Genomic DNA, 26,839 nt, shown 5'->3' on the forward strand with positions numbered 1-26,839 from the left:
CACAAATAAGGCAGGATCCAGCTTGTATGAAATAAAATCCAAGGTTTATTAGGCATAATTAAAACGCCATGTAGGCTTGACAGTACAGCATAAAATATCATCATGACATGGCTATGATTACGGCTGAGTGCCGAAACATGTAAGCCGTTGGCGTCACGCTCACACACCTCCTCTTGTTTTATGCTGTACTGTCAAGATGCAAAAGATGCATAGTTCCTTCAGCAGCTCAAGCATTTAAAAAAAAATTATGTTTATTTTGCAAAAACACTGAAATATTAGAAAAAGACACCAACTCGACTATAGAAAAGGTATTATTTGGTGTTATATATTACAGTATTTACTATAGTGCACACATTGGCTGTTATTTTCTTTAACATATGCTGAATCATTATTCCTTGTCATTTACCCCCTAGACAAGGAGCAAGTGGGGGAAATAAGAAGCAGCATTATCATCATCATCGACAAATGCTTCAGCGAGTATATTGCCTTTTTAAAAAAATAAATAATAATTGCAGAAAATTTAATTAACACAACTTCTAGATTTTTACCTTCAGATAATCCACAAACTCTTTAACTTCCATCTTGGCTTCATGCATCCCAGCAACATCCTTAAAGCTAATTCCTTTCCCAGACTTCCCGTCCACAATGGTAAAACGAGCCATCTTCAGCTGGTTCTGTATTTAAAAGGGACACTCAAGTAAAAAAAAACTTCATGATTCAGATAGAGCATGCAATTTTACACAACTTTCCAATTTACTTTCATCGACAAAATATGCAGTCTTTTTATATTTACACTTTTTGAATCACCAGATCCTACTGAGCATATTTCATTGAAATAATTGTTATTGAAGTTTGATACATAAGAAAATACAAGGAAGTCATTAGTACATAGCAAAATACTGTCAACATTATATTACATTATCAAATATTTGTTTTTTTACATCATGGCATTTAGTAACTTTGGTGAGTGAAACCTTGGGTTAATCTGCAAGTGACGTACCATGTATAGAATATCTTATTATGGCTATGACTATCCAAAGTAACTGGCATTCAGTTTGGTTTATTGAAAATGTTTTGAAAGTAAACCTTACCAGTTCCAAGCAGTGCGAAACATTAAATCCTTGATTTGGGAAAAGATATAAAGTGAAAGAGAGAAAAAAAAAATAGAGAGACAGGAAAGAAAAAGAAGATAGAAGAGGAATGCCTTCTGACCACGACACAACCACTAGTGTTGCTTGAGTTTTGTGAGGACTGGATGGGGCTTGTTTGATATGTTGGTTCTATGAATGTGGTGATATTGTTGGGATAATTGACTTTTTAATGTGATCAAATAAAACCAAAATGTTGTGAAAAGTTTCTCGAGTGTCTTGTATTATTGCAGCATGTTATAGTGTCTAATCGTATGTATAATCTCATCCCAAGAGGGAGCGCCTATTTTCCAGTGTTTAGCTATACATACACGTGTGGCTGTACATAGGGTCTTGATGAATTGGTTGATACATTTATTATATTCCCTTAAGCGTTCATGTAGTAATGCTCGACTTATGGATAACTGTATGGGGCTATATAGAATGGAGCTTAAAAAGAGTGATAGCTTGGTCCATTATCCCTTTAGAGAGAAGGCAGTCCCACCACATGTGTCTGTATGAGCCCTCTACGCCGCATCCTCCATAACATCATTTAGACCAGTTTCTAGTCGCATGAGATTAAATAATGGGAGTAAGGTACCATCTATATATAGTTTTAAAACAGCTCTCCAGCATGTCGGCACTTAAAGGGACAGTAAACCTAGCAAATGTTAAATAATTCTGTACATAGTGCAGCATTATATAACATTAGCTTACCGCCATGTTTCTAAAGCAAAGGGTTATATAGCTATTTTGCAACAAAAACAGAATGCCACTCCTGGCTCTACTGAGCGTGTCTGTTTTCTTCTCCTTAGCGCATCTGGGCACGCTTTCTAATCACAGCCGGCCTGATCGCGCTATTAAAAAGGACACTGAACCCAATTTTTTTCTTTTGTGATTCATATAGAGCATGAAATTTTAAGCAACTTTCTAATTTACTCCTATTATCAAATTTTCTTCATTCTTTTGGTATCTTTATTTGAAATGCAAAAATGTAAGTTTAGATGTCGGCCCATTTTTGGTGAACAACCTGGGTTGTTCTTGCTGATTGGTGGATAAATGTATCCACCAATAAAAAAGTGCTGTCCAGAGAACTGAACCAAAAAAAAAAAAAAAAAAAAAAAACTTAGATGCCTTCTTTTTCAAATAAAGATTGCAAGAGAACAAAGAAAAAGTGATAATAGGAGTAGATTAGAAAGTTGCTTAAAATTCCCTGCTCTATCTGAATCACAAAATAAAAAAATTGGGTTCAGTGTTCCTTTAAACTCAATGTAGCTCGCTTCCGCTACGTGCAGAATTATATAACATTATTTTCTAGGTTTAATGTCCCTTTAACAGTCCCTTGCATGCATTATATAACAAGTTATTCCAGCTTGGGATATCTATATTTAAATCTGCTTCCCATCTAAGCTGTAAGGTTGTTTTGGTGTTGGTGGATGATTGAATCATTTGATACAATTGGGTGATAAATTTTCTGGGCTTGACTTTAGAAATACAAATAATTTCTAGGGTGGTAGATGGTTTTCCTTTTGAGGAGAACATATAATTATATATGGCGGAAGATAATTGTAGGTATAAAAACCAGAGTAATTTAATAGGATTAATTTATTTTGTAATTGTGTAAAGGTCAGGATTTTACCTTTGAGTATTATGTATAGAATTCTATAAAAAACTATTTTCCCATTTTTTCATCATTGTAATTTGATCAGACGTAAGTACTGTATGTATTTTAAGGGTGTCTTAAGAGATCTCCTAGGGAGCAAATTGAGAGACAAAGTAAGTTTGGACCATGTTTTTAAAAATAAAATCTGTGACTGGATATTTGCTAAACTTTTAATGTAAAAATCGCTGTGGATCCCATAGAGCTATTTCCTGTGATTGGGAGTCATGCATGTCAGTTTCTAATGTAGTCCACCTAATTTCATCTGCCGTTTTTTTATTTAGGAGAGCAGTTTGCGCTAACTTGGCGGCTTGAAAATGTCTAAGATTTGGTGCCCCAATACCACCTATTTTTCTGTGTCATGTGAGTATAAGTTTGGGTATTTTAGCCTTTTTGGTGCCTCTTATGAAACCATTTATACACATTTGGAGTCTGTCTAAGTCCCAATTTGGAATGCCTATTGGTAGGGTCTGAAATAGGTATAATATTCTAGGAAGCACTGTTATTTTTACCACGGATAGATGTCCAAACCAAGAGAATCTTAGTTTGCTCCATTTGTTAAGGTCTTGTTTAATTGCTTTATATATGGCTGTATAATTTGCGTGGTATAGGACCGAGGAGTGTTAAGTGAGATTAATACCCAGATAATTTAGGTGGTATTTAACCCAATTAAATTCAAAGTTAAGTTTGATAAGTTTTTTACTGTGGTCTGCTATGGATAGGGGCATTGCTTCACATTTTTCTAAATTTACTTTGTAACCTGAGATTGCTGAGAAACTTTAAAGGGTGTTATATAAATTTGGAAGTGTTATTAGGGGTTTGGTTAGGGACAGTAAAATATCATCGGCAAAAAGTGTGATCTTGTAATCTGTCTGATTTATCTTGATTCCTATAATATCCAGGGAATTCCTAATATGTTGTGCTAAGGGTTCAATGCATATCACAAATAGTAATGGGGATAGGGGACATCCATGTCTATTTTAGTTTAGGACAGCGAAGTTGTCATATTGATGTCCCATTGCCTAACACATGCTGATGGACAAGATTATATGCTTTTAATGCATGTGATGAATGACCCCTGAAAGCCCATTTTGTAGAGTACTGCATGTATATATTCCCAATCGACTATCAAACGCCTTATTTGCATCCAGAGACAGCAGCAGTGAAGGCATTTTAGTCAAGTGCAGGTAATCTATTAGAGAGATCATTCTTCTGATGCTTCCCTATTTTTAATAAAGCCTACTTGATTTTTGTGGATTAGTTTGGGAAGAAGATGTTTTAGGCGGTTAGTTAAAATTTTTGTGAATATTTTTAAATCTTGGTTTATTAGGGATATCTACTGAGCATAATTAAGAATTCACAGAATATATGTATATGCATTTGTGATTGGATGATGGCTGTCATGATACAGAAGGAGTGGAAATAAACATAATGTTGAAATATGTCAGAAAAAAAAAAATCTACTACTCACTTAAAGTTCAGACTACATGCTATGGCATTGTCTTTTTATCATCATTTTGTTGATTATGCAAATCTACTGTATTTACTGGTCCTTTAAGAAGACGTAGCATGAAACAGAAAATGTTTCAGAACCAAATATGCCCTCTGAATCCTGTCATGTATCACAAACTTAAAAACAAAGTAAAACAATATTGTGAGAATTTGACAGAGGATCTGCAGATTTTCAATATAATCTGTTTATTTCAGGCAAGCTTGGTTGTTTTTTCATGGAAAGCAGACAAAACAATGGTTAAATCACATATTTAAAATGCTAAAGAATTCTGGACATTGGGGAGCCTTAAACATTTTTTTATTATTATTATTTATTGGTACAGGATGCTATTACTGATTAAGTAATATGACTGGTTAATAATGAGTGTGTATATATATATATATATATATATATATATATATATATATATATATATATATATATATATAAATATAAATATAAATATAATGTGGCTGCAAGAACATATGACATATTCCCATTTCACACTTCTTCCTGCTGGGAGTTACAGCAGACTCAACGGAAGGAAATGTGCAACTAGCTGATAATGTATATTAGTATTACTTCTTATATAAAAAGTGAGGACAGCAATTAAAACCTACTGATAAAATGCACAATATGCATGTGTAAATACTCAAATTAGTGGACATGATGTTTATTAACGTAATTATATTAACAGAGAAGTTAAGATCATACTTAGATCTACTATAGACGATCAATAACATGGTTATCTGGCTATTGTGTTCAAAGAACCCGAGGCCAGAATTATAATGATACTAAATAATAAAAAAAAATTGTTACACTCAAATTTATACTTAAAATTGATTCATAACAATGTGCTGGCAGTCACAGCAAATCTAGAAAACCAATCAGCAAGCGCTACCCAGGTGCTGAACCAAAAATGAGCCGGCTCCTAAGCTTACATTCCAGCTTTTTCAAATATAGATACCAAGAGAACAAAGAAAAATTTATAAAAAAAAGGAGTAAATTAAAATGTTGCTTAAAATTGCATGCTCTATCTGAATCCTGAAAGAAAAAATGTGGGTTTCATATCCCTTTAAAAGTGAGAGATACTGTCCCCTGTACAATAAGAGCCCCTGCAAGGCATGTATTAAACCAAGAAGACAAAAAGCAGCAGAAACAACTAGTTTTAATACTTTGTTTTCTCTCAGCAAACACATGAGAGAGAGACAGAGATAAAACAAGAGAGGAGAGAAAGAAAAGGAAAGTGCAAAAAAGGTGAAAGAAAAAGAGCGTGCGCAAGAGACAAAACATAACATATGGAATCACATATGTATTACAATTACAGTATGGCACACTTTTGTGACTAGAATGAATCCACAAGCAGCACAATAAAACATTGTGTGTCTTTTCTGTATTCTTTTTCTAGTTATTTCATTTTTTAGCATTTGTAGATAATTAAGGCGGTCTGCAGTTTGTTTGTCAGTTGCACGGCACCAGGTGCTTCACTCTGATGAACTCCTGCACATGATATTGTGCAAAAAATGTTGTTTTTTACTCTACAATTAAAACAGTTAATTATTATCTAATTAATCACATAGAAAAAAATAAATAAATACAATTCTTTGCACAATACCATGTGCAGGAAGTTCATAGAAGCGAAGCGGCTGGTGCAATGCGCCTGACCAACTAATCACAGACCCCCTAATCGATAATGAGATTCATTGACAATTATTTTTAACATCAATCTCATCAATTGGTTGTTGCAGCCCTATACATCATGTCACATTTTCTCTATACACGTTATACCCTTGCCTACCAAATAAGGGTAAATTTGGGTTTTATAGCCTCCATATGTATATATGACTTTTCCACAGCTTGGAAAGAATGTTGGTTTAGTAACTGACATTTGGCATGGAACCTACAGAAGAAGCCGAAAATATAAAAAATATATTACAGTTACTGTGAATCTTATCAGCCTAAGCTTAAAATGCTTATAATCATCGACGACTGACACTTTTTTGTCATAGAGTAATGGTTAGCCAAGAGTCCACATATGTTGGCAAGCGGGTGGAAAAAAAAATATTATATATATATATATATATATATATATATATATATATATATATATATATATATATATACACATACACACACACATATATATATATATATATATATACACATATACATATACAAACATACACGATGGACAAAAACCCCTACCCTCAATTCCAAGGAATTCAAAACTCACAAAGGCGCTGAACCCTCCTTCTCGACCTGCCATCCCAGCCAAGCGGAAAATGTACCACAAGATGCCAACGCCAACCGCTGCCATTCCCAGGGCATACAGAGCACTGTGGAAAAAGAAGAAAATTAGAGTCTAGCTGCCAACTGAGCATCATACAGTTAATTAAAAAAAGGTAAATTCCTTGCTAACATTGCTTTATCATGTAGGGTTATCCAATCTCTCTTTTTGATCGATGAAGCAGTGTTGAAAAGGGACAGATACTGTAAAATAGTTTTTCCCTTAATGTGTTTCCAATTACTTGTTATACCAGCAGCAGATTATAAAACATATAGGGCCAGATTACAAGTGGAGTGCTAAATATAGTTTTTGCAAAAGCAATATGAACGCTCCACTGAGTAATACTAGCACACACTAAAGTGCGCTGGTATTACAAGTTGACAGCAATGCAAACGCAAGCTCACATTCGCATCGCTGGAGACATGGCGCTCATGAGACTGCGCTTCCATAGGCTCCAACGGGAGCCTCGTTCTGAAGCCATCATACACATCATCAGAACTAGCGCAGCGAATATGCATATTTACATATATATTTATGTGTATATACACATATTTACACGTATATGTATGTAAGAATGTACATATATATTTTTTGGGAACACACAGTTCCCATAGACCGCAATATAAAGGAACTTTTCAGTGTCTGTTTTTTTCTAACACCCCACAGCCGCCGATTTAAGCCCAAAAAAACTGCTAAGTGCAGTTTTTTTGTTTGTTTTTTAAAGCTACATTTAAAAAAGAAAATGAACACTTGATTTTGGGGGCATTTGGGGTACATTTATAAAATTATTCATTTTATAAGCACTAATTGCTACTGCAAGCTTGCGGAAGCAATAACCAACCACTTGTAATGGCTGGTTATTTAATGCGCTCCCGCAATCGGGCGCGCAATAAATTAGCGCTCCACTTGGAATCTGGCTCATAAGAAATTGTTTCCTTAGGTTTAATTTTGAATATGTAATAGTGGGGGGGTTTCCTTAACACCACAACAACCCATCAAAATGGGTTGAGCTTCCAGATCTTCATATATTATCACTTTCTCTATACACAAACTATTATCTCCGTTTGTATACCAAATCCCAGTACTTGAAGTGATAGTAAATCCTAGCTATAGTGAAACACTAGGATTTACCAAAGGAACAAATAAAGTATAAAATACTTCATGCTGAAAGTTCCTATATATGTCTACAGCGTGCTCCGCATTGACCTCCCTAGGCAGTCCATGGCAGAATGCTATTACCCACTAGGAGTGTAATTTCTTCAGTTGGCTATGTTTGCACAGCTTTTTTTTTTTTTTATAGCCTGTACTTAAAGGGATATTGCAGCCAAAATTGAAATCCACATGGATATATTTCAGTTTTGAATAGAAACATTTTTGTAATCTACATGCATTAGCAAAAATGCTTTTAATAAAAGATATAGCTGTTTCAAAAGTGTATTTAAGTATGCACAGTGCACCAGCATTTTAAATACAACACTTGCTCAGATAGCTTAAGGTGCTTTTACTCTCAGATAGATAATGATTCAATTTGTTAATTGCTGATATAATACAAGCCCTCACTGGCTATCTTATAATAGCTAGCTATGCTTCACATACACGTGCAGAAAAAAATGTTAACACTAAAACAGAGATTTCTTTTTACTAGCATTTTTGAAAAAACATGTATATTATAAATATATTTCTATTCAAAGATGTAATTAATCAATGTGCATTTAAATTTTGACCGGAATGTTCCTTTAACCCCTTAACGACCAAGGACGCCCAACAAAAAGTGTCAGTTAATGACCAAGGAAGTGCCTGGCACGTCCTCTGGGGTTTCAAGCGCTAGAAGCGATTGTGATCCCTTCCAGGCACTTTCAGGGTACTGCAGTGATGCCTCGATATTGAGGAATCCTGCAATACCCTTTTTTTAGCCACCGATGCAGAGAGAGCCACTCTGTGGCCCTCTCTACATTGGCCAGCGATGGGAGCCATACCAGGGAGGCGGGTGGGCGGGCCATCGCTGGAGGATATCCGGATCCTGTCCCCTCTTTGTTTCCTGGAGCGTGCGAGGGGGCGGGAGTGTGTGCGCACGCTACATTAAGTTTAAATTTACCTAAGTCATAACACCTTAACATAAGAGTGAGAGGGGAAAAAATGTTGGGAAAGGGATCTGGGAGGGGGATAGGTATTGAGGGGGGGCAACTACACTACAGAAAATGGGGTTTTCATTTTTTTTTTTATAATTTTGTAGTAAACTGGGTACTGGCGGCTAAGATCGACCAATAGGTCGAGGGGGGAGGCTTAGAGAGCTGTTTGGGGGGGGGGGGGGAATCAGGGAGGTTGGGGAGTAATGGGGGATCCTACACTTCAGATAAAATATAAAAATAAAAATCTTAAAAAAAATAAAATAAACACCTTTATTTTTATACTGGCAGACTTTCAGCCAGTACTTAATTGTGAGGGAGAGATCAGGGGGTGGGATGCGTCAGGTAGGAGGCTGATCTCTACACTAAAGCTAAAATTAACCCTACAAGCTACCTAATTAATCCCTTCACTGCTGGGCATAATACAAGTGTGGTGCATAGCGGCATTTAGCGGCTTTCTGATTACCAAAAAGCAATGCCAAAGCCATATATGTTTGCTATTTCTGAACAAAGGGGATACCAGAGAAGCATTTACAACCATTTGTGCCATAATTGCACAAGCTGTTTGTAAATAATTTCAGTGAGAGACCTAAAGTTTGTTAAAAAGTTTATGAAAAAGTTAACAAATTCTGCAATTTCGATTGTTAAAATAAAAGTAAAGGAGCTATTTGTGCACGATTTAATAAACTCCAGCAGGTAAAATGGATCATTGGGAACAAATTAAGGGGGATAAAATGTTAGAGTAATCTGTCCCTTTAATCATAAAACTGCATAAGCACAAGTGAATCAATTATTTTATCTAAAACAACATATAAAGATTGGAGAAACGTTATCAATAACTCTCAAGTAAAAACATTGTGATGTATACAACAAGTATCTGAACATTTTTATTTTCTCATTTAAGCATATATTTTAAAAAAGGGACATTAAACACAATATAAATACTTTGTGATTTTTATTAAAAAGGAGGATATGTTAAACTGGTTTATTTTGAAACTCATAGGAAGTGCATATTCATGCAAAACTTGGGTGTGAGGTACAACCCCTAATGCTCACAAAACATAGCGCCTTTTTTTTCTGAAAAACAATTATACTTGTGCCAAGAAAAGCATATTAAAATGTAAACATTTTTATACAAAAACTTTTTATCTTGACTGATTGGAAATTCAGAGATACCTAGATTTTAGTGAAGATTTTTTACTGTAATGATTACTCAGTTTTAATTATAGTCACTCAAGAAGAAGAAAGAAAAAAAAATATAGGGATGTTCATAAATATTTTCTTTTGTACATTTAACCCTTTCCTGACAAATTGAAATCAAGCGATACTTCATGTGATTGAGTGATTTCAATGATGGGATTGAGTCGGGGGGGGGGGGAGTACTTATGATGTTAGACACGCCCTCCAGCCTGCAATCCATTTACCAAGCCGTTATGGCTTCAGGACAGCCAAATGGCTAGAAAGTTCCATGCAGTCCTAACGGCGTTAAAGCCCAGTACAGTTAAGACAGCATGGAACCTCTTAACGACGGGAATAAAAAAACATTCAAACAAAGCAAAATGAAAAAACTTACAGCTTGCAAATCTTAATGGTCACACTGCAGAAATGCATATATCTATTTATCTATTCATATTCTCTCTCTCACACACACACACACACCTCTATAATCGGTCTATATATATTTAAATAATATATGCTAACTGTGGAGGTTTTAGTTAAAGGGACATTGTGCACTAGATTTTTCTTTGCATAAATGTTTTGTAAATGATCCATTTATATAGCTCATCTGGGAGTGTTTTTATAATAATGTATAGTTTTGCTTATTTTAAATAACATTGTGCTGATTTTCAGACTCCTAACCAAGCCACAAACTGTCATATGTATACATGTGTTTACATACTACTGCTGGCTCCTGTTTGCTTAATCTGTCTCTTCATACTCTGTGTTCCAGCTAACCTAATCAACAGTGCTAAACTTGGAGTTTCTAAGTAAGTTTATAATGGATTTTTAGATCAGTATCTGTGCATATTCTTCTTTATAGTAGTGTCTATAACATGCAGTTATATGAAAATTGGTGTATGCCGTCCCTTTAAACATGAGATCAATGATTTTTAGTTAAAAATTAAAGTTGTTTTTCTTTTTGGCTTAATTTATTTTAAAATCAGGCCTTTCAAATACTAGCAAACAAAAAAAGCACTTTTTATCTTTGAATGACTTTGAATGACTGAGGTTTCTCATACTTTCCAAAAAATCCAGTGCGTTTGTAGGAGACAGGGATACGATCTTTCACGTCAATCTTCAGTTCTTGTTCTGCTGCTCGCAACTTTTCCTCAAACTTGTCTATGTTGGCTACTTGCATCCTATACATAAGGGCAAGGCGCTGTAAAAGGGTGGAGAAATAATTAAACAAAAGGCAGTATAGATAATACATGGTGATATATAGCAGTGATTTTTAACCTTTTTTTGCCGTGGCACACTTTTTTACATTAAAAAATCCTGTGGCACACCACCATCCCAAAATTTAAACAAAAATCACACATTGTAGCCTAATTTAGTTTTAAGAATAGAGCCTTCAAAATTTTGAGAAAATACTTTGGATGAACAACTTCAGAAACAAAAAGAAGATCAGTGTGAAAGGGAGTTTCAAATGTGTTCTTAAAAAAAAAAAAAAGCAGATTTCATTTTCAAGGGCATAGATGATTAAATATAAATTCTGCTTGAAATTAAATACAATAATAACAATTAAATGCTACTACTACAACTACAAGAGCATCCCTTGGAACACTTGTTCACTTGTGTGCTTGTACCTTCTGCAATACCTATTGTAACACATTGTAGATACTCTCAAGGAATATCACAGAAACGAGAGTGGCTAAATAAAAAAAAATACAAAAAAAAATACAAAAACAAGCAAACATGGTATGTGTCTAAATTAGTTGTTTGTTGTTTTGAAATATTATTACAGACAACTCTGCTCATAAACTACCTAAAAAAGGACTAAAAAGTAATTGTACATCTAAAAAAAAAAACTGTTTGTTTTACTTATTCATTTTTTAAAGTTTCCTTTTGTTTATGAAGTTGTATACCTGTTCGCCAACCAAGCTGTGGAAGTGAAATGTGTGGACCAATGAGAAATCTATCCCCAGTAAAGAAACATGCACAAATATATATTTTATGCTGGTTACCTCAACATTTTAAACAGATTTGTAGGATAAGAAAATGTACTAATGAGTAAGAGCATTTTCTTAATACACAAATGCTTGCAACCATGTTTATCCCACACAAATGTAGCCATCAGTCAGCAAGCGCTTCCCAAGTGCTGAACCAAAAATTGGCTATATATGGGATATACACACAGTTTTAGGGGAGCCAATAACATCATTTACTTTTTATAAGCTTAGGGTAAAGCTGTGCCTTGTCCTGAATTTATTTTATTTTTTTGCGGTGGGATTTTATCTCCACACCATTTAAAGTAGCACATCTTATTACTGATGTTTTTGTAAAATAGTAAAGCTGCAGATTTCTCTAATCAGTTTTGCACCAGTTTATAACCCTGTAGTTTTTTCCACATATTCTTTAGAAAGACAGCAAATGGGAAATGGAAATACTCACAGGTCGCCCAAACACCACAGCTCCAGGATATAAGTATATCTCCACAATGTCACTTTCTGGGACTACTTGCACCCGCATCACCTCGCCTTTGGCTAGCATCTCGTTTACAAAATCGTTCCAAGAAATATTGCCCCCACTGGTGCTCAGGGAATTAAGTAAACTCATTACGACGGCAATGATGAAGAGAGTTCGCAACCTCTCCCGATACATCTGATCCTCACGTTCTCTACGCTTTTTCTCCTCTAACACATAAAGATTAAAGAGAGTCAGAAGAGTAGCATTTAGCTAAAGAGAGAGTATACTGTCACTAGTGTCAATGTTCTCCACAGAAAAGTTTGCCAGCCGGATGGCATTATGAATTAGCCGGGTGGGGGCAGTGTAATTCTTTGCAATACTATAACATGTTCTGTCATTTATAAATGCTACTTAACCAAAACGAATTGCATAATTTAACATAAATTGATTAAATGATAATTTGAGCAACAAACATTGACCAATGTTTACTTAATGCTGGCTTAAATTTTAGCCGCGTGGTCAGTAAAATCAGCCTAAGTAGTAAATACATATTTAGATACTGAACCGCATAATAAACAATAGCATGAATCTAATGTTCCAAATACAATATGGCTGGAATTTTCGTATCTGGACAATATCTAGTCAAAACTAAATCAAATGTTTTATGCTTTTCATCTACCCTTTAATGTTGTTATGAAGAAGGTTAGTGAAAGATTGTGGGGTTGGTTTCAATCCTTTAGAAAAAAAAAAAAAAAAAACTTATCAATTGATTTAGCTACACAAATCCCCATAGACTTTAAAGGAACACTCAATCAAAATTAAACTTTCATTATTCAGATAGAACATGCCATTTTAAACAACTTTACAATTTACTACTATTAACAAAATTTGCACAGTCTTTTTATATTTAAACTTTTTGAGTCACCAGCTCCTACTGAGCATGTGCAAGAGTAAGTGTGTATGCATTTGTGAATGGCCGATGGCTGTCACATGGTACGTGTATGCATTTGTGTTTGGCTGATGGCTGTCACATGGTACAGGGGGAGTGGAAAAAGACATAACTTTTAAAATTGTCAGAAAAAAAATCTACTACTCATTTGAAGTTCAGACTAAGTGCTATTGCAATGCCTTGTTATCTTGCACTTGTTGATTATGCAAATCTACTGAGGTGACTGGTCCTTTAATGGTGATTTTCAGTAGTTTTTTTAAGGATTGGAATTGATCCCTATATTAGATAAAACTAGAAATTAACAACCAAATTTAAGAAATGTCTATATCTTGGCAAATGCACTTGGGTAATAATTACCAGGTAGAGACACCTTCTCTCTGAGGGTGTGGACAGAACCTGACCACTCCCCCAACTACCTGTTTAAAGATAGCCTCTCTTTCAAACATCCCTTTTGATGTCCAACCAAATAATGGTGGACTAAGGAACAAAAATGGGAAGGGACCCTGGTAAGTATTACCCTAAGGGTATGAGCCAAGATATAGAAATTTATTTTATTTGGTTGTGAATTTCTAGTTATCTTGGCCATACATTGGTGATACTTCCCGGTAAGATGACTGAAAAGCAGGAAAAAAAAAAAAAAAAAGACAAAATTGGCGTGAAAAATATACTGCAACATATAAAATGTATTTAGAAGACACAAAGAGATCATTTTTCTTCCAAATTTAGCAGAAGACTGTTTAACATTTAATTTGTAATGTAAAACAAAAGTATTAGGTGTTTTCCAGACAGCTGCCTGACAGATTTCAGATGGGGTAGCATAAGTTTTGAAAGCCCATGATGTTGCTACTGCCTTAGAAGAATGTGCCCTGAGCCCTTCAGAAATCAGTTGATTGTTTTGCTTGTAGGCGTTTGAGATTGTTTGAAAAATCCAGTTAGAGATAGTAATTTTGGCTAACAAGGGCCTTTAGGTATTACAAAGAGCCGGTCCGTTTTCCTCATTGACTGGGTCCTGGAAACATAGATGTACAAACAACATCCAACCTATAAAGTGGTTTATTCTGAGCCTCTTTATTGTCGGGACAAAAAGATGGAAGGACATCATCTTGAGAATTATGAAAATCACTAACCACCTTAGGAAGGAATTCAGGAACTGTTCTTAAAACAACCTTATCTTGATAAAAGGTTATGGTTCCTTTACTGAAGATTATTTGAGTTCTGATACATGTCTAGAAACCAAAGAGATACTTTTCTCAATGGTTTAAATGAAGCATTCATCAAAGCCACAAGAACCAGAGGAAAATCCCAGGTAGGTGAAAAAGATCTTATATTAGGACAGATAATGGTATAATCGAAGGTTCCAAAGCCCACTTCCTTCCTGAAATAGCAGAAATTGCTGAAGCTTGCACTTTCAAAGTCCTAGGACTTAGTCCTTGAAGGAAATAATAATGTAGAAATTCTAAAAGATGAGATAGATTAAATTAATCTAAAGAAAAAGAATGCCGAGACATCCAAGAAGCAAAAATACATTCCAAACTGTTGATGTTGACTTCTTTCTGGTTCGAAGTAATAAGTCTGAATGACAGACAAGGATATGTTTAACTGCTGTAATCACAAGATTTCAGTAGCCATGCCACAAACTTTAACTGATGTGGCTTAAAGACTGAGGAAGAATCCAGGGAGGAGCAATTGCCAATGTCTGCAGAAGGGAATTTACAATGAATGTCGCCTTCTCTGTTTGAATTCTGTGAAGTAGACGTGGAATGAGTGGAATTATAGGAAATAAATATATTAGGTTGTACCTCCATTCCTGCGCAAGAGCATCCACCCTGTAGGCCTGAGGCGTTGGATACCTACTAAAGAACAGGGATGTTTGACGATTGCGACTTGATGCCATCAAATCGATATTCGGATATCCCTATTTTACCGTTATCATTTGGAAAATGTTCTTGTTCAATTGTCACTCAGCCTGAATAATTTGATTTCAGCTGAGCAAATCTGCCTCTATGCTCTGGTTGCCGGGTAGATAAGTGGCAAGTGGGCATGATGCTGTTCCCAAACAAAAATTGGAGAGACCCCCTTGAGAACCTGTTGACTGATTGTGCAGCCTTAAAATTGGACATAAGAACTGGCTGTTCTGTTGTCCGTCAAAATCTTTATAGACCTGTGCGGCAGAATACTCTGAAAATGAGTTACGGCCTGAAAATTGCTCTAATTTCCAAACAATTGGCAGGTAAGTGTTGAATTTCGAGGGCCACAGTCCCTGCACGTGCTGCTCCTGACAGACAGCTTTTTCTTTTGCTTGAATCTGTCTACAGAATAATCCAATCGGGATCCACAAGTGGAAGACCTGGATAGATTTGAGGCTTGAATCTACCAGGTGATGCATTTCCTGAACTGAACTGTCTGTTACAATGCTGCAGGAAGTATAACTGAAGAGTCCGCATTTGCCACCTTGACAATTTTACCAGATGGATCACAGACACCATGTGGCTTAAACATTTTCATCCAAATTCTTACTGAGAGTCATCAGGACTTTTGAAGCATTTTGAAATATTTCACCAGGACCTGGATCCTATGTGCAGGCAAGTGAAACCAGCTGATCCACTGTATTAAACTGAGCTCCCAAAAACTGGAGACACACAGTTTTTGCTATTTTTTGAGTGGGTTCCAACGGACTCTTTTGGTAATTTATTAACCATCTGTTATCTTGTAAAAAATAAAAAGGACTCTGTGTTGACATGCCATTGCAAATTAATTTGCAATTATAAAAATGTCATCCAAATAATGAAGAATAAATATGCCCTTTACTCGAAGCTGAGCAATTAGAGTAACCAAGGCCTTTGTTAATATAGTGGTGGAAATACTGAAAGGCAGGGCTGCAAACTGAAAGTAATGATCCCACACTGCAAAGCGTAGAAATTTCCCGTGGGATTCTGCTATTGGGACCAGTGGGCGGAGCTTGGCTGCCATTTCAAAGTGGCCAGAAACAATATTGATTTTAAAATAACCTTTTTTTTCACTGTTCCTGCTGCATGATATAGAAAAGGGGTGCAGAAGGCTATTTGAAGCTTAATCTGCAAGACTTTAAGATGACTAAGGTGTACACGGTCCATCTTTTTCCTCATTATGTCACGGAAACAGCATCATCAACTGGAAAAATTATTTTCTTAGCCTACTAATGGCAGCATCAACCTTAGGAGTGTTAGAAAATATCACATGGGATGATTCTGGAATGGGAAAATTCTTATATTATATGAAAAAATTTAATTGTTTTTCATTGCCAGCAAATATGTTAGAATATAAGTGCTTAATGGCGTCAGATACAGGAAAAACTTCAGACACCTGAGGTTGAGACTGGAACCTATTTGAAGCATTAGGTAATTCAGTTTCTTCAATACCAAGAGTCTCTCTGATAGACTTTATAAATTCTGATAATTTTGCTGTGTTGCAGCAGAGTTACCAGCTTCATGAAAAAACACTTCCCTATTAGATTAAGAAGAGTGAGGTTCAATGCCGACATTATTAATCCCAGATGTAGTGGGTATGGACTTCCACAAAATAAATGGTATATACAGACTTTGCAAAGCTTTTTATCTTGCCAGGATATAAACATCAAATATATAAAAATAAAAAAAATTAAAAAAAAAGAAATCCCTTGCATAATAAAAAAAAAATATACAAAAAGACAGACATACCTTAAATCTTAATATTCTATATCCTGGGCAGTAGGCTGTTCAGACTCAGCATTCATCTGGTTAAAAAAGGCAAACAAATTATATCCAAGGTGCCTCTATTAAAGCTGCTTAGTATGACAAGCAGCAACAAACAGCAACAACCTGGTTTAACACAAGCCTCCCAGAGACATGAAACCAAATAGGGAATCCGGATAGAGAAGAAATCCCAAAACACTTCAGCAAGCTGACCCAGTATAAACACAACTGAGAAAGACACTAATTTGAGCGGGCTTGTGCCACACACATCCCCTGGAAGAGAACTTCCAAATCATCACTTCCGGTGACGTCATTAAAGATAGCGGCGCTCATGGAACTAAAAAAAATACTGGAGCCGAAGCGAAAGCCACAAGCCTGCAGATATGGGGAGAAACATCCCAAGTGAGGACACCAGAAATGCCCAGTATTGTCCAGAGAGAGTGTAACAAATGCTAAATATTTATCTTCAAAATGAGAGAGAGTACCCTTGCTCTGTCGACCTACAGGTTAGGCAGAACAAGGAGCAGAAGGGACGTATGAAAGAGAGGCTACTTTTAAAAAGGTGGTTGGGGGAGTGGTCAGGTTCTGTCCACGCCCTCAAAGAGAGGGTGTCTCACCTGGGAAGTATTACCCGAGGTTTGGCCAAGATTTTTTTTTTTTACACTCCCTTGACAGATACATTTCACACACAGGAAAAAGGAGAGGGAAAAAAAAAATTCTTACTATGTATATATTTAATTTATTTCAAAATTCAAACCTCTGATGAGTGATGTTTCATTATATTGTCTGTCTTCATCACCATTAAAGGGAAATGAAACGCAACATATTTCCTTCATGATTTAGATATAGCATATATCTATATATAATGTTAAACAACTTTCTAATTTAGTGCTATTCTCTAATTTGCTTAGTTCTTTTGGTATCCTTTGTTGAAAAGCAGACTGAAGAAGAGGCAGGAGATGAAACTAGCTTTTGACTGGTGGCTGCACATATATAACACTTGCAATTGGCTTACCAATGTGTTCAGCCTGCTCACAGTAGTGTGTTGCTGCTCCTTTAACAAAGGATATCAAAAGAATGAAGCAACATTTACAATAGAAAGTCACTGATATAAAACACTGACAGCAATACCTTCGTCCTCCTCTGGGGTCTTCCCTTTTGAGCCTTCATTTTTATTTTCTTTCCTCTTTGAGTTAGATGTACTGAAATAGTTAATTCCCCCTACATAGATAAAGATACAAATGAGTTTAACAAATTAAATATAAAATGGTAAGAAAAACGGAAAACAAACAGAAAACAGGGAATCAAATTTGAGTTCTTATGACATTGTAAATAAATTTAAACCTGAATACTTATTTAACCTAATAGCCTCCAGATCCTCACAGGGTCTTGAATGAGATGTTGTTTTATTAAGAAGCTGCTCACTCCGTGACAGGTAGGGGATAACCTTCGGCACAGCAAGTTCTACAAGAAAAAAAGTAATGCTTTACAAAAGTACTTTGTTTCAAAAGTGTGTGTTTGTGTCAATTCTGCTCTTGAGATGGTATCATGTGCTGGTCAAGTGCCATTAATAGTACTTTATCTACTAAATGAAACTCACATGGGGTTAGGGTTGCCACCTCAGCCATGTTTTCCTGGGCACTTATAAATTACACATGCTACAGGGTGGTCAGAGGGAAACATGCATCATGCTGCTGGACAGCACTATTCATGTTCCTCCCTGCAAACCCTGCAGCATGTGTAACTCATAAGTGTCCAGGAAAACATGGCAGAGGTGGCAACCCTAGATGGGTGTCTGATTTCTGTTTTTTGTCGACCATCATATCTTGTTCTTTCAGTTAGCTGTAATGTGACAATTGTACGGCTTGTTTTGTTCTATTTGTTTTGGGTTTTTTTTTATAAAAGTTCTACTTTTGCAGGGTTAAAGGGATAGGAAAGACAAAATTAAAAACTTGTATGATTCCAATAGAGCAGAGCTTTCCAAACTTTTCATGTCAGTGACACACTTTTTAGACCTACATAATTTCGTGACACAGTAATTCAGTTGTACTAGCAAACAGGAGGTTAAACTAACTTGTTTTAAGAGATACGGACACATACATAAATGATATAATAAAGAAATGTATTTACAAGTAACAGTACAACAGTAACAGTGCAAGAATGAAAAAAACTTTAACACCAATAGCAACTTAATATTTTAATGGGATTTATGAGGTTGATGGGATGAACACAGTTTCTGAATATGTAGTGGAATATTAGCTAAAGACACTCGCATTTCATCATCAAGCATTTTTAAGCTTCCACTTCCTATCTATATATCAAGAGCAGCAATGCACTACTGGGAGCTAGCTGCAAAAAAAAAACACTTTGCCTTCTGACTTCAGCTCAGCGTTTAAGCTGCTGCCCTCAGAGCTCTGCGAGTCCGACTGGCTACTGCCTGCGCTGCAAACGCACTGCTGTCCCACTCACTGACTACACATGCTGCCACGAGCCGATTGAGGAGACTACACGTGCAGTCAGGAGCCAATGTGCCGCCAATGGGAATAGTTTCAGTTCCCGCTAAGCTGCACCAATAGGTTAAGATGATCTGTGACCCACTAGGTATCAATCACATGTCAACCATGTGATGTGCGTAACAGGCAGGCGAAAAGTCGGAAACCCCCCCAAAAAAATTAAAGAATTTTTAATTAAAAAAAATGTGTGCTGAAGCAGGGACACACCTACACACTAATGTGTCACGACACACAGTTTGGAAAGCACTGCAATAGAGCATGTAATGTTAAGACACTTTTAAATTCACTTCTATTTTCAAATGTACTTTTGTCCTCTTGGAATTCCTTGTTAAGAATATGCATATCCTACACTACTGGGAGCTGATGCTTATTGGTGCCTGCACACATTTGTATTTTGTGATTGGCTGACTAGATGTGTTCATCTTGCTGTCAGTAGTGCAATGTTGTTCCTTCAGCAAAGGATAACAAGAGAACGAAGCAAATTTGATAATGGAAGTAAATTGGAAAGTTGTTTTAAAAATGTTTGCTCTATCCAAAAAAATGAACGAAAATTTTGGGGTTTCCTGTCACTTTAAAAATTGTCACAAAAAACACACACCATAATTACAAGTAATACAATGCAAACCTAACCTCCAGCTGTATGGGTGTTATTTGTTAAACCTATTACCTTTCCAATTGCTGTCACCTCTGAAACATGTGTTATCAATATCATTCCTATCTCTGTTGTGGTAGATCAATGTAAGGACTCTGCTTATTCCTGCGACTAGTTAAAGGGACAGTAAACACTAAGTAATTACAAAAAGGGCTAGCGCTGCCAATTAGATTAGTGGCCGTTTCCACTTGGGACCAGCAAAGTTTTGCGGGGGTTAAACACATTGCATTAAATTAAACCCAATTTGTTTCTTTAATTATTCAGATAGAGCCTGTAATTTTAAGCAACTTTCTAATTTACTCCTATTATCAATTGTTCTTCGTTCTCTTATTATCAGGTATTTGTAGAGCGCCAACAGATTCCGCAGCGCTGTAAACATAGTCGGTGTACAGGATAGTTTTTGTAGGGGTCAAGTGGGTAGAGGGCCCTGCCGAGAGTTTCAATGTTGTAGTCGGCTCTTATGAAGCGATCTGTAAACAGCTGGGCCCATAGGCTTACAATCTAAGGGGTTCAAGGGGAAAGCAATGGCGTTAGGAAAGGTTAGTGTAGGTTGTATGCATCCCTGAATAGTAGAGTTTTTAGGGAGTGTTTGAAGCTGTTAAAACTAGGGGAGAGTCTTATGGAGCGAGGCAGGGAATTCCACAAGATGGCTATCTTTATTTAAAAAGCAGGAATGTAAAGTTTAGGAGCCGGCCCATATTTGGTTCAGAACCTGGGTTACGCTTGCTTATTGGCGGCTAAGTATAGCCACCACCAATAAGAAAGCGCTATCCAGGGTGCTGAATCTAAAATGGACCGGTTCCTATGCTTTACATTCCTGCTTTTTAAATAAAAGATAGCAAGAGAACGAAGAAAAATTGATAATAGGAGTAAATTAGAAAGTTGTTTAAAATGACATGTTCTATCTGAATAACTAAAGGGGAAAAAATGTGTTTAGTATCCCTTTTTAAACTACTGGAAAAAGAAGCAAAATAAATAATTACATTTTATAGCAAAGTTCTTTTACTACACATGATTAAACATTTTATTTAAGGATGTTCACAGAGAATTGGAGCTGCTATTAACTTGGGCATTAATACTGCACTACACAAGTGATATTGTTAACTGCATTTGTAGTGTGCTAACAGATTATATATAGCTACATAACTGGAGTCAAGCTATCAGACAGTTTAAAAATCCAAGTCAAGCTATCAGACACTGTTTTTGAGCTATCAGACAGTTTTTAACCCCTTAATGACCAACGACGTGCAGGGTACGTCCTCCAAAAAAAATGTCCTTAACGACCAAGGACGTACCCTGCACGTCGTTGGTCTTTGAAAGCAGTGGAAGCGATCCTGATCACTTCCAGCTGCTTTCATGTTATTGCAGTGATGCCTCGATATAGAGGCATCCTGCAATAACTTTTTTAAGCAGTCCGATGCAGAGAGAGCCACTCTGTGGCCCTCTCTGCATCGGCTATGATCGTTGGTGGGTGGGAGCGTGTCCAGGGAGGCCATCAGTAGAGGAGGGGGGCGGGATTGCGTGTGCGCGCGTGCGCGTGCACGGGAGCGTGCGGGCGCGTGCACGGGCGCGTGTGCGCGTGCGGCGCGCGTGCACGTGTGAAACTGCCAAAAAAATAAATTGAAGTGGAAGAGGCACAAGGTGGGACTCAGTGGGAGAGAGGGTGGGAATAAAAAATATTAATGATCTGGGAGAGGGTGGGGGGTTGGGTGTTAAGGGGGGTAAGCTACACTACAGAAAATATTAAAATAAACTTTTGATTTCAAACTGGGTACTGGCAGACAGCTGCCAGTACCCACAATGGTGCACAATAAGGCAGAGGAGGGGGGTAGAGAGCTGTTTGGGGGGATCAGGGAGGTTGGGGCTAAGGGGGGGGGGGGTCCTACACAGCAGAATTATTTTATTTTTTTAAACAAAAAAAAACAAAAAACTTTTATTTTAGTACTGGCAGACTTTCTGCCAGTACTTAAGATGGCGGGGACAATTGTGGGGTGGGGGAGGGAAGACAGCTGTTTGGGAGGGATCAGGGGGTGTGATGTGTCAGGTGGGAGGCTGATCTCTACACTAAAGCTAAAATTAACCCTGCAAGCTCCTTATAGTTGAAATAATTTTTATTGTCATGGATCACATCAAATACAACATAATAAAACAGTGTGCTGGGTTACAATGTCCTAGTATTCTTAAAACAATTAAAGTTTTCAGCACCCTGTTTATATCATTTTCATCAATTTTTCTCCCCCCTTCCCTAACTCCCTCTCCACCCCCTCCCCCCTCTTATCCCATTTCCCTAAACCTAAACTTCATAACTGTATACAAAGAAAAACCTTTAACTTTAAACTTTTCCCGTCGAGCAGTGACAATGTTGTAGATTTCTTTAGAACGCTATATCTATATTTAAGAAAGTTCCTATTCTCTCCAATTTAATTGCCCTAAAAAAGCCTTATTGGTTACTTAGTGTTGATCTGTATGTACCTACATATTTCTGTTTATTTAAAATCCAGTGTATCCACATGTTTTGGAATCTCTCAGATGTCCCCTGTATCCATGCAGCTGATTCTAGCATATTATAAACATCTTCAATTTTGATCATTACCTCACCCCATTCTGGAGCCCCCACTTTCCATTTTCTAGCTATACATATTCTGGTTGCTGTACATATAATATTAACCCATCTATTAGTAATTGAGTTCATTGACTCCTGGGGGATATGTAGTAAGGCCTGTGAGGCTGATAATGTAAAGGAGTCGTCTAGAATCACCTTAAATAGTTGAGAAAGCTTGTCCCATGTAGGTTGTATCTTTGGACACTCCCACCACATGTGAAAATAGGTCCCTATCCCATTACATCCCCGATAACATAATCTACTACCCTGTGGAGTGTAATGTGAGGATTTCAGTGGTGTAAGGTACCATCTATATGAGGTTTTTATTGAGTTTTCGATAAGGTCTGCCCCTATTATTAAGCTTCTCCTCATTGAGGAGAAAATCTGGCTCCAATCTTCTCTATCATAGGTTATAGCTAAATCTTGTTCCCATTTGTCATAAATTACCAATTTTGCTGAACTATTTGCTTCTTGAATGGCTAAGTATAAGCGTGTAATCATTTTTTTATTTCTACCGGGTGTCATTATCATTTGTTCCAGAGCAGTTTTTGGGCAGGCTGGGATGCTGCCTAGTCTATATGTATTTATAGCATGGGAAATTTGGAGATATAAAAACCAGTGCAATGTATTTGGGTGTATTTTATCTCTTAATTGTGTAAATGTCAACAACTTCCCATTGTCTAGGAAATCAGCTACCCTATAGAGGCCTTTATTTCCCCACTTATCTATTTGTTTTTGAAATTCTTTTGGGAGTAGTGTACTTAGAGGTATTATAATAGTGTGTGGCGAGAGTAATTTCATTGTATGTGTTAGTGACCTCCACATAAGCTTAGAATCTTCTGTAGTTTTTAGTTTAATTATCCTCTGGTCTTTTGGATCTGAGGGTTTCCATAATATATCTCCCGGAGTGCTTAGTCTTCCAATATCTGCTTCAATACCTGGCCATGTCATCCCCTGGCAATCTTTACATAAAAGAGCATTTTGTGCCAGTCTGGCAGCATGATAATAATCTCTAAGATTAGGGACTCCTACACCTCCCAATAGCTTGTGTTGTTTTAAAATATGAGCAGCTATTCTAGCTGTTTTATGTCCTCTTATAAATTTAATAATTTCAGATTGTAGTTCTTCAAGCTCTTTTATTGGGATTTTAATAGGTAAAGCTCTAAATAGATATAACAGTCTTGGTAGGACATTCATTTTAATGGCCGATAATCTGCCATACCAAGAAAAGTTCCCTTTCTTCCATTTCAATATATCTCTTCTTATAGTTTTGTAAATTGGGATGTAGTTTGCTTTATACAATGTTTCTATGGTGTCTGTGATTTGTATGCCTAGATATTTTAGGGAATGATTAACCCATTTAAAATCAAAGTTCGCTTCTATCAACTTTTGTGTGTGTGTTGGTAATGATAGAGGGAGTGCTTCGCATTTATCCGAATTTATTTTGAAACCCGAAACATTGGAAAAATCTTCTAATAATTGGTACAACCTAGGGAGGGAAAGCATTGGTTTTGTAATTGTAAGCAAGATATCGTCTGCAAATAAAGTTAGTGTTTGTTCCCCTTTATTTAATTTAACCCCATGGATATCCTTAGAGTTGCGAATACAAGACGCCAAAGGTTCTATGCACAACGCAAATAAAAGTGGAGACAACGGACATCCCTGACGAGTTCCATTCAATATATTGATAGGTCGAGACTGATATCCCGCTGCCCTAATTGTTGCTACTGGATTTGTGTATATATTTTTGATTGCCCCCCTAAATTTACTACCGAATCCCATATATTCGAGAACTGCCATCATATATTGCCAATCTACTCTGTCAAACGCCTTCTCCGCATCCAGAGAAAGGAGCAGAGAAGGCGTTTCTGTTCCCTTCAGATATTCTATCAGCGTCACTATGCGTCTTACATTATCAGGGGCCTCCCTATCTTTAATAAACCCTACCTGATCAGGATGGATCAATGAAGGTAAGTATTGTTTAAGCCTGTTTGCTAGGATTTTGGTGAGAATCTTGAGATCTTGGTTAATTAAGGAAATTGGCCTATAATTTTGTACTATTTTGGGGTTTTTCCCTGGCTTAGGGATTACTACTATCTTGGCCTGTAAAAGTTCAGAGGGAACCGGCGTGCCTGACATGACATCTTTACAAAATTTATGTAGGTGGGAAGTCAAATTGGTTCTAAATAGCTTGTAGTAATCTCCTGAAAATCCATCGGGACCTGCTGCCTTTCCTATTTTAAGATCTTTAATAGCTGCAGACACCTCAGTAGCAGAGATCTCTGCATCCAGTGCCTCTGCGTCCGCTTTGTCTAATTTTGGCAGATTCGCTAACATTAGTAGTTTATTTCTTAGGGTCTCTATCTGGGGGGATTGACCCACCTTCTTCCCATCATACAGAGATTCATAATATTTGGCAAAACATTCTGTAATTTCTTGCGGATGAGATGTCATAGTACCATCTGGTTTTTGAATTTGTGCTATTGTGAAAGATTTTGTTCTTTCTCTTAGCTTATGGGCCAGATATCTATCTGGCTTGTTTGCATATAGGAAATAGTATGTTTTTAATTTATTAATGGACCTCACTGAATTATCAGATAAAATTTTAGCCAGTTCTTTTCTTTTATTTGTCAATGTGTCTAGTGATAGTTGGGATAGTGTATTTTGATGTGCCTTTTCCAAGAGTTCAATCTCTTGTTGCAAGGTAGCTACCGCAAACCTACTCTGTTTTATATATAAAGCTTTTTCCTTTATAAGTAACCCTCTAATATATGGCTTATGTGCAGCCCATATGATTACTGGGTTGATTGCAGGGTCTACGTTTAATTTCCAGTACTCTTCCAGACTCTTTAATATTTTAGTTTGTATACCTGGTTGCTTTAGTATTGTAGGGTCGTATGTCCAGGATCTTTGTCTTTCTACATTAATAAGACCTTTTAGTTGTATCTGTATTATGGAATGGTCTGACCATACTGAGGCGTGAATGGATGAAGAGATTAGGTTTGGTAATAGAATTTGGCTAATAAATATATAGTCGAGTTTGGTATATGTTTTATGTGCAGGTGAGTAGTATGTGTGGTCATTTGTTTGTCCATATAATGTCGTCCAAGTGTCATATATATTATGATTCTCTAAAGATCCCCTAATGGATTTGGTAATAGAGTTAAGTCTTAATTGTTTATTTGTAAGTTTAGATGTAATAGTATCCCTTAAAATCTTTAAGTTTACATTAAAATCCCCAGCCAATATTATCAAGGTTTGAGACCATTGGGTCAGTAAATGCGAAAGATTATCAAAAAATTTGTGTTGTTGCTCATTAGGTGCATATATGTTGCAGAGTGTGACTTGTTTGTCTTGCACAGTCCCCCTCACTATAAGATATCTGCCTTCCTTATCCCTTATCACCTCTTCTTTTATAAATTGAATGGAATTATGAATAAGTATTGATACTCCTCTTTTCTTTTTATCGGTTGTGGAGTGAAAGTGTTGCGTGTATTGTTTGTCCCAATATTTAGGGATTTGATGGTGTGTAAAATGTGTCTCCTGTAGGAAAATGATTTTAGCCTTCATATTGTTATATTGGGTAAGTGCAGTTTTCCTTTTAATATTGGTATTCAAACCTCTTACATTATGGGAGATTATCTTCCATCTAGAATCCATAATTGAGCATTTTACCTCTCCCCTCCTCATACCTGAACATCAATGCCTCTATTTTCTGACTAACAACTGCTCTCTTAGTGTCCATCCTGTTATGGAGAAACTTTCCTGACCACTGCTCGACGGTACTTGAAACAAAAAAACAACAAAAACATAAAAAACATAGCTCAACATTAAACAATCTGTAATCCTTCAAGTTATTCTTGTTTGTCTGCAACATCAAATCTACCTAAGTGGGTGTGCAGCTAAATATTACATAGTGTATCTTATATAATAATGAATTGAAAAAGTGGATCTTTTATTCCTAGAGGGAACATATAATAATAACTAATGTCATGGATAGTGTAATTTAGTCATATCTTATCAATCTCCAGTTCTTTATAATTTACTTAATGTTCTTTTTACTGACATAAATAAATATACTTTATGCTCGTGCC

The 26,839-nt window shown here is 36.5% G+C and overlaps 1 protein-coding gene across 1 annotated transcript in view; it reads right to left on the reverse strand.

The window, feature by feature from the left end:
• SPG7 (SPG7 matrix AAA peptidase subunit, paraplegin) overlaps positions 1 to 26,839 on the reverse strand; it is a 115,958-nt gene that overhangs the window by 82,679 nt on the left and 6,440 nt on the right. Inside the window, 6 exon segments of the mRNA XM_053689791.1 lie at positions 549 to 674; positions 6,513 to 6,615; positions 10,933 to 11,072; positions 12,305 to 12,546; positions 18,110 to 18,199; positions 18,340 to 18,442. Coding sequence (XP_053545766.1) covers positions 549 to 674; positions 6,513 to 6,615; positions 10,933 to 11,072; positions 12,305 to 12,546; positions 18,110 to 18,199; positions 18,340 to 18,442 — 804 coding nt within the window.

This window comes from Bombina bombina, chromosome 1 (assembly GCF_027579735.1).
Source record: "Bombina bombina isolate aBomBom1 chromosome 1, aBomBom1.pri, whole genome shotgun sequence".
Lineage (NCBI taxonomy): Eukaryota > Metazoa > Chordata > Amphibia > Anura > Bombinatoridae > Bombina > Bombina bombina.